Source organism: Cyprinodon tularosa, unplaced genomic scaffold (assembly GCF_016077235.1).
Source record: "Cyprinodon tularosa strain WSP-4 unplaced genomic scaffold, ASM1607723v1 ctg1, whole genome shotgun sequence".
NCBI lineage: Eukaryota > Metazoa > Chordata > Actinopteri > Cyprinodontiformes > Cyprinodontidae > Cyprinodon > Cyprinodon tularosa.
The window spans coordinates 1,363,840-1,372,525 of NW_024037781.1; the positions used below are offsets into that span (position 1 = coordinate 1,363,840).

The window sequence follows — 8,686 nt, forward strand, 5'->3', positions numbered from 1 at the left end:
CTACATGTCATGAAGGATCTTGTTTTGTGCATGTCTCCTACAGTTGAACAGGTAAGGGTTATTTAAAACAAAAAAGGAACACTACACTCTACCTGCATCACGCAGTGTTTACAGAGAACTGCATCTACAGTGGTTATGGCACAGGATGGCGGTGGATACGAACATTCGGGTTATTTTGTTGTTCCCTGGGAAGAGGGGGTACATTCCTGCCCAATCCAACAGACAGCAAAAAAAACTGTAGAAGGTTGAAGCTTTACCACACTGCAGTCAGAAATATGTTTACAGAATGACAATCAACAGAGAAGTTCATGAACAGAGTCAGCTTCTGCTTTTTTGTGAGCTGGTCTATAAAGGAAGAGGATGTTGTTTTGTTCTTTTAAATGTGGTGCGAAGAACTGATAGAAAGCAAAATGACAGAGGAGTCAATGTTGCCTTCATCAAATGGCTAGGAGAGGAAAAACCACGCTCAGATCAACCAAAGTGGCCATCTTCAGCTGGTAGATTAATACCCAGCAGTATTGTAGCAAAACTAAAATAAAACACAAGTTTTAGCTCAGCTTATTAGTTTCAAACAGCTCATTTATTACCACTCTCTGGATATTAAAAACATTATATGTTTACTTCCCTTTAACTGCGTCGAGCAATAACAAAAGGGGTTGTAGATAAAGTAGCACGCCTTGTTCGAAAAGGACTCAACATGTAGTATTTCTGCCCCGCCAGAAAAACAGGTCCAGTGACAGTCTGACTACATTCCTCCACTCCTAACAACAGTTAGTGTGTTGTAGCAGTACGTAAGCATAAGGCAACATGTGCAGCTCGGGTTTACACATAATCATTGGCGTGTAGAAACATTAAATCTGGTATTTTCTATGCATTTCTGCTTTTTTTTTTTAAGCAGAATGACAACAAAAACAATCTCATAATTTTTAAAAACAAGTATTACATTCAAAAATATTGATTTTATTGGGGTTGTTATTAAAATTAAACATAAAAGCAAACACATACAAACCTTTCCAGCCTACGGCAAAACAAAAGAACTTGCCAAACTTTCATTTTCTTAATCATTCTTAATGAACAGCTCAAATTTAACCTTAACAGCATTAAGCAGATATGTTTATGAAGTTTTCAGCCAAAGAGTAAGGCAGGAAGAGTTTTAATTGTGTTTCGGGATGGCAACATATCAAACAGCTAAAGTCTAGGAATGAGTGTGATTTTCGAGAAGAGGGACTTCACCAGATCACAGGATTAAAGCAGAAGATTAATGCCCAGGAGTTAATGAGGATCACCTCTGCAGGAGAGTTTAAGCAAACCCCTGATAAAGACTCGTTTCTCCATCTACCAGTGGATACATGACACTTTCCAGGCTAAATAAGCTGCATGGTGGAAAAAAAAAAAAAAAAAGTTCCTCTGAAGTTCCTCAGAGTGAATCCCTTGTAAATCCTTTACTATCCTTATAAAACAAACAACAAAAGGAGCTAAGATTCAGTCGAGCACAGAGGAGAATTACCGTGACGGTTAGAAGAGTAAACTCCCTGCAAATTACACTCTTAAGTCGCCCCAATCATTTAAAAGAAATAGCTCTCCTTCCTCTCCCACTCTCCCACCCACCGCTCATTCTGGCGAGTGAAAACGCGTCATTCCCCGAGAGAACGGTGAAGCGCTGGAGCGATTAGTGGAGCTAAATTCTGTGAAGCGGCGGTGCTATTTCACACTTTGATCCTCAGAAGAATGTGTCATTATGAAGCTGTAAGACTGCGGTGTGGGTTTAGCTGTGATAAAAAAAATAAATAATTCCTGTAACGAATATGGCGAAGAGGACTGGATCTCAAGTTGGACAATTTGATGGTTGTGTGTTCAAAGAGAGAGGAAAAAACTGAGCTAATGAAAAGATTGCAGTTTGTGACGGTGTGATAAGCCCAACTTAGATTAAGATTATTATGACCTCCAGTTACCCCAGCTACTCCTGTAGATTATATGATATTTTCTTTGGTATTTTAAAACTGTATGTTAATTAACCTGGAGGTGAAAACCCACTGCATTGCTCATGGGTATCAGGAAGTATAAACCATTATCAGCAGACAGAAGAATAGTGCCATCTCCACAAAAAAAAAAAAAAAACTATCTGCGTGAACACATCTGAAAGCCGATACAAGCATGCAGAGAACAAACAGCAGACCGGAACGATTACATTAAACAACAAAAATGCATTCCACATAGCTGAGTGTTGACTAACAAACCCCACAACCTTCGACAACTGATCTCGTTCAGATTAGAGGAGGGAAAAAGGCTTTCAGCTTGTTCGACAGGACGTAACCTGCGAGTCGTGTGTTAGAGGGTCACAACTCTTTGGATTCTACTGACCTTTTAGGCAAAAAGTTTAATACAGTATAGTACCCTAAAGTCACTGAGGCAAGAGACGAAAAACGACAGAGAAATTAGAACATCCCAACACTTTTTCTATTCTTAAAATGGCAAAGAGATTAAAATATTAGAAAGGCATATCCCATTTAAAACTTCACACATTTAGTTTGGTGGTTCCTGACTGGTGAACCCTGGAGAGCTCAAAAAAGGCCCTCAGAGAAAAAAAAAATATAGAGGTTTCATTTATAATCAAACAGATTACTGTCAACAGGCCCAGATCTGACCGCCGAAGCAAGTTAATCAGAATGCAAGATGTGAAAGAGTCTCCATAAACCCTAACAATGTCATCTACCCCAGATATGCTATAAAAATATTTGCCTTTGCTCTCTGCGCAAAACCAGGACTAATGGAATAATGTTATTTAGATAGACAGCTTTTTAGCTGAATTATCTAGACAGTGGACACGTTTGGCACCAACAGAACAGCATTCTGGGAACATCACTTGGTGCCAACTGCGAGGCATAGAGGTGAAAATAGCATGCTTGGGGGTGCTTTGCTAAAGCAGAACCCGTTTATGTCACCATCAAATAATAAAACATGAATTATACCCTGAATCAGAAGGAACTAGATGGAAATATGAAGCCATGTGAAAAAGAATCTGAAACAGAAGTGGATCAATGTCAGTGAATGAAATAAAGCCACCAAGAATTCGCTGAAAATTAGGAGATGGACAATCCTGGGTCTTAATAACATGCCAGGAAACTAACCGAGCTTTTTACTGCTGAATTTTACAGTGATTCACACTGTAAATCTTAGCATCTTAGGACTGAATCTTTCCATCTAATACAGCAAAGCAATAACGTTAGAGAGCTATCACGATTCTGATAGTGTGCAAAAGTATTTCTTCACATCAGACTCTATAATAAGCTATATTTTTCAATTCTGTTATTTTTTTCCTTCTCGAAATTGCAGCTGAACAGAAACATGAGATGTAGCTGAGAACACGTTTAAATAAACCGCTAATTAGGACGGTCTACATGACACTGTGGGAATGCTCAGTGGGACTCTGCAGAATGCACACCAGTGATTATACGCAGGTTTTTTTCCCTCTCCTTTTCTGCTGTCAGCAAGTGGAGAAATCTGAAGTTAATGTCGGTGCTAAATGGGTTCTGCTAGCAGCTAATCTAGTCCCATCTATTTGGCCCTGGCTTTGAGAGCAGAGCTGGACACATGGATCTGCTGAGTCAGTGTCTTGCTTCGGCAGCTAATTAACATGCTTGGTGGAAAAAGCAATCAAGGCCCGGGCAGATTCTAATCACACGGTCGCATTTGGCCGTGCGCAGTGTGTGCACGGCAGCGTGTCGCACTCAGAGTCAACAGGGACCCTCTTTGCAAAGAGGGCTTGGCTGCTGCTGTCAGTGAAGCAAACACTCAACAGCTCAGGGGAGAAAATCACTAAGAGGGATGAGCTCTGTGGTGATCCAGGTGTTGGTGTGGCCATCTACGCATCCGTCAAGCCATTCAATCGCTCTTTCAATCCAAACCCTTCTCAGAACCAGAACCTCCCCCGAGGGAGGCAGTGTGGGCACACTGAGCGGGCACCAGCCAACCGATAAGAACGTGGGGCCTGTCACCAATCCTAATCCCCAATCACTCACAGGACAAAGCCTCCTGTCCACCGTGCACCTCTCCAGAGGTGGCCACATTGAAGACATCAAACAGTAAACTTCCACCTGCCTGCTGAGATATCAGGGCCTAGAGCGGGGGGGCTTTTGTACAAGTAGACAGCAGAGTCTGCAGCCAGAACACCCCACATCCACATAGAGACACATACTAGCATGCTATCACGCAAAGACAGCATGCACACAAGCTCCTGATTAATAAAAGACAAATGGTCAGACTGGCAGAATGATTAATGTAGGAGAGATCACAACATCAAGGAAACTGAAGAAGGGGTTGTCTGTCTTTGTGTGAATATAAACATATTATACAGGTTAGTAATAACACCATGGCACTTCTAATTCCCTCACAATTTTACTTTAAATTTGTGGAAAATGTTTCTACAGAGGATAGGCTTTAAAGAAACAAAAAAATGGCAAAGTAGAAGGAAGGAAAGAAGGAAGGTTACCAGGAGAAGAGGGGGGAAAGAAAGGAAGAATTGAAGCAAAGGAAGCAAGAAACAAGGAGGGGATAAAGTCTGAAAATATTCATATATTAGTGATCACTTTCTTTATACAGGCTTCTCTAGACTTGGAAAGTTTCCTGTAATAAATCTAAACTCTGCAGGAACCTCATGCTTAAAAAAAAAATCTTAATTAAATTTCACAACAAGGAGGAAAAAAAGGACAGATAAACCACATGCCCCATAACACTCCTAATCCCAATCAAAGGGAGAAGAAAAAAGGCTGTGCAGCAGTTAAACAAATGGTGGAGAGTGGGTGGAGAGCATTATGACTCACCTTGGAGTGGAACAAAGAGAAAAGAGGTTTAATGTAACTGATTATTTGTCTGGAAACTAACTAGAAACCCTCTGCATACTAAAGCCGCACAAAGATACACAGAAACTTGAGCACAAACCTCAAATTTCAGCACCGACTCAGAGACTTGTAATGATGTATGCCTTTAACTATTCATACTTTAACACTTCGCTCCATCATAAAAGCCACAACTTAAGAAAAACAACTAATTTTAAAATGCTTTCATGTAGTAACTGAGAGAAATACAATCTAAGGGCAAACAGTTTATACTTTTTGAAGCATATGGGAGTAAATCCAAAAATGCATTTTCTATATAAGCGGGAAAACAGTGACAGAAATGTGATAGATCTAGATCTGGACTCACTTTGGTATTTTATCTTCCTAAATACCTGTCACTTCTACCTGACAGTTGTATGTGAGAACAGAGGCGTAGCCAGAAAATCCTAATAGGGGTGGCCAGTCAATAACCAATGTACATTGAGGGGTGGCAAAAAGGCACCAGAACCTCAGGGTCAATTTATACTGTTCCAACAGAAACAACTACAACATCCATATTTCCTAAATAAAGACAAACTATACTTTTCTGCAGCCTTTGCTAACAAATAGATGCATACATTTAAACATTTATGCTGTGTAAATAAAAGTATATTGGACAAAATTCTTTCAGTTTTGAGTTCTGGGGCAAACATATTTTACATTGTCATTACCTACTTTTATGAATAATCATTCTGCAAAAAAAAAAGAATATCTAAATCTACTAATATCCACATTTAATGAATTTTTAAGTTATTATTAAAGTAGTTATTTATCTATTATTTCACTGAAGATGACTTGCAGAGGCACATAAGTTTATCTTTACCCCAAATTACTCAAAATTAGGTTCAGAAAAGAGCAAGAATTCTGTATCTATCATCTTTAATGTTAGTATATTGATGTGCATAATTAAGCACAGTGTTTCTGTTGTCAAGTAGTTGTTTATATATGAAAAATTTAAATGTTTAATAAGTTTAAACATTCCCCTTCAGAGTATTAGTGCTGCCACTGTCTGTGTTAGAGGGGTGATTGGCAAAGGGTGGCCATGACCAGCCCCGGCCCCTCAATCTAGCTCCGCCCCTGTGTGAGAAACACCTGAACCATTATAGAAAATTAAAATTTTGAGATTTGGAAAAACTTTGCAGCACAAATAAGAAAGTATGCTTATAAAACTAAAATCAAAATAAACTGAAAAATTTTTTTAAATTAAATAGTGCTTTAATAGAGTACCAGCTTAAAGGTGGACCCACATTTAGCAGTACATATTACCAAATTTTAAGTATTTAAATTCTGATACAGCTTGTGTCTGCCTTCAAGTCTAAATCATTTATGGATTACTATAATAGTTTTTTGACAAAACCTGATTTGCTCTTATTTGAGAAGGAATTCTCTAAGTTTGTTAAATGGCCGGTTTCACCAAAGGTTAAACAGACTCACTTTAAAATCTCGCAAAATATTTACCCAGTGGAAGAATTTTTGCACAAAAGCTTTAAATTTGATTTAATATGCTGTGCCTTTTGTGAATGTCCGGATCAATCCCTTAATCATCTTTTTTATTTTCCTGTCCCTTTTGTTTTAAACTATGGAGAGACATCAAAAACTTATTTTCCCTTCAAATTGAGGACATCAAAGTAATAACAATCACCCACCTGTTGTATTATGTTGATGACCTTGATAGTACAATTTCAGATATGGTTAATAATGTTTTCTTGCTTGTCAAATATCATATACATTGCTGTAAATGGAGAGGTTCTACTCCTTGTTTCTTTTGTTTAAATATTGCTCTATATTTATTCATTGGCCTTATAGTTTATGTATCGGTTCTTGTTTTTAGCCCCATGTTCTATTTTTTTTCTACCTATGTTGTAATGTTTGTACCTCGACGAGTTTGTACACTATTGGTTTGTTATATAAATAAAGTAAAAAAAAAAAATGGTAATACAATCTTTTTAAAATTCCCACTAAAATAATTAATTAATATTATTTTTACTGGTTTGAATTTTACTTTTAGAAAACAGTGAACTATAATTGGAATGTTACTAAATAGACTACATAAATTGACTTTATTTTCCTTATTTTTTAAAGTAACTCAGAAACCTAATCAAGGGTAGCAGCTAATGCTAGCTGATATTAGCTTAGCAGTTATGGATCATAACCGCAGCAGTTGGTGTGTCACGTGACCCACCCACCTAGGTTAGGTATGAGAGGCGTTTGTTACAAAATGAAAGGCACGGCAGGAATGAAATAGTGTTAATTAAGCTAAAACACGACTATAATTATCTATTTATATATAAAAAAGACATTAAATAAGTGTTTAAGTTTGTATTTCAAGAGGAAAAGAGCCTACCTTCTCTATAACTCTGCGGTATCTCCTGGTGGCTTGTTCGGTTAACTCCCGGACGGTCAATCCAGCTTTACAGGGAACCACCACAGCGGTGTCACCGAAAGTTACTGTAACTTTCATGCCAGCTTCGATTTAACAACTTTATTCCGAAAGAAAGGCAAAAAACCAAAACAACAGGATAAGAGAATAAATTAAATCCAAGTTTGACAGGAGCTGCCGCTGCTCCCCGTGTCAAAGGAAGGCACCTGTCCGTCGAAACCGGAGCAACAGGTGTCTCAGGTCGGAGTGAAATCACGATGAACGGAAGTTTCCTGACGTTACCTACTTATTCTGCTCAACAAAATCCCAGAAAACATTTTTTTTTTATAACTGAGTTTAAAGAAAGCGGCCTTTATGGCTGCAAAGGGGGAGTTTTTGTCATGCTGAGCCGACTGCTGATCCACCCAAACAAAACAAAGTGAGACTGGAAAAAACCCGGAAGAAATCACGGTAGCACTGGACAGGAAAGGAGAGCTTACGCGCCCTGACACGACCCTTAATTACCACAGATCCATGCAATATATCAGAGGATTATTGGAAAAATGTTGTTATTTCTGCAACCTAAGAGAAATATACGGAAGAGGATTAGAGCCATTGACAAAATAAAAAAGTTAACTGATTTTTAAATTTTATTTCAGTTTAATATGGGGGAAAAGTCAGAATTCTGAGATTCAAGTCAGAATTCTCACTTTAATCTCAGAATTCTGACTCTACTCTCAGAATTCTCACTCTAATCTCAGACTTCTGACTTTTTTCTCAGAATTCTTACTTTAATCTCAGAATTTTGACTCCAATCTCAGAATCCTGACTTTTTTCTCAGAGTTCTTACTTTAATCTCAGAATTCTCACTTTTTCTCTTACCCCAATCTTAGAATTCTGACTTTTTTCTCAGAATTCTGCCTCTAATCTCAGAATTCTGCCTCTAATCTCAGAATTCTGACTCTAATCTCAGAATTCTAACTTTTTTCTGAGAATTCTTACTTTAATCTCAATTTTCTGACTTTAATCTCAGAATTCTGACTGAATTCTGACAGCTAACAAACATGTTAGCATCAAAGCCATAGCCATGTCTGTTTTAGAGACTACCTCTCTTGTTTTAATCACCTTCTGCTCTTCCATTAATGAAAAAGCATCACCAGGGACCCCTCGGGTACATAAAAAAGTCGCCTAATTCCTTCATTTTTCCACCAATTTGTTACTGGCCCTCTCAAACAACTCACATCTTTGTCAGTGAAGTTGAGTGCTCTCACATGTCTTCCTTCATGTTACCCATCTACATTAAGATCCAAAATTCTGAGATTTAAGTCAGAATTCTGAGAAAAAAGTCAGAATTATGAGATTAAAGTCAGAATTCTGACTTTTTTCCCAGATTAAACTGAAATAATATTTAAAAATCTGTTTACTTTTTTTTTAGGTGCCCTAATCCTCTTCC

The 8,686-nt window shown here is 38.0% G+C and overlaps 1 protein-coding gene across 2 annotated transcripts in view; it reads right to left on the reverse strand.

Moving 5' to 3' along the window:
- Positions 1–7,689, reverse strand: part of pard3ba (par-3 family cell polarity regulator beta a) — a 176,778-nt gene extending 169,089 nt beyond the window's left edge. For both annotated transcript variants that reach the window (XM_038280701.1, XM_038280628.1), the window contains exon 1: positions 7,219–7,689. In XM_038280701.1, the coding sequence (XP_038136629.1) occupies positions 7,219–7,335 (117 nt within the window). In that variant the 5' untranslated portion in view covers positions 7,336–7,689. The remainder of the gene's footprint in view (positions 1–7,218) is intronic.
- Positions 7,690–8,686: the final 997 nt, after the last annotated feature.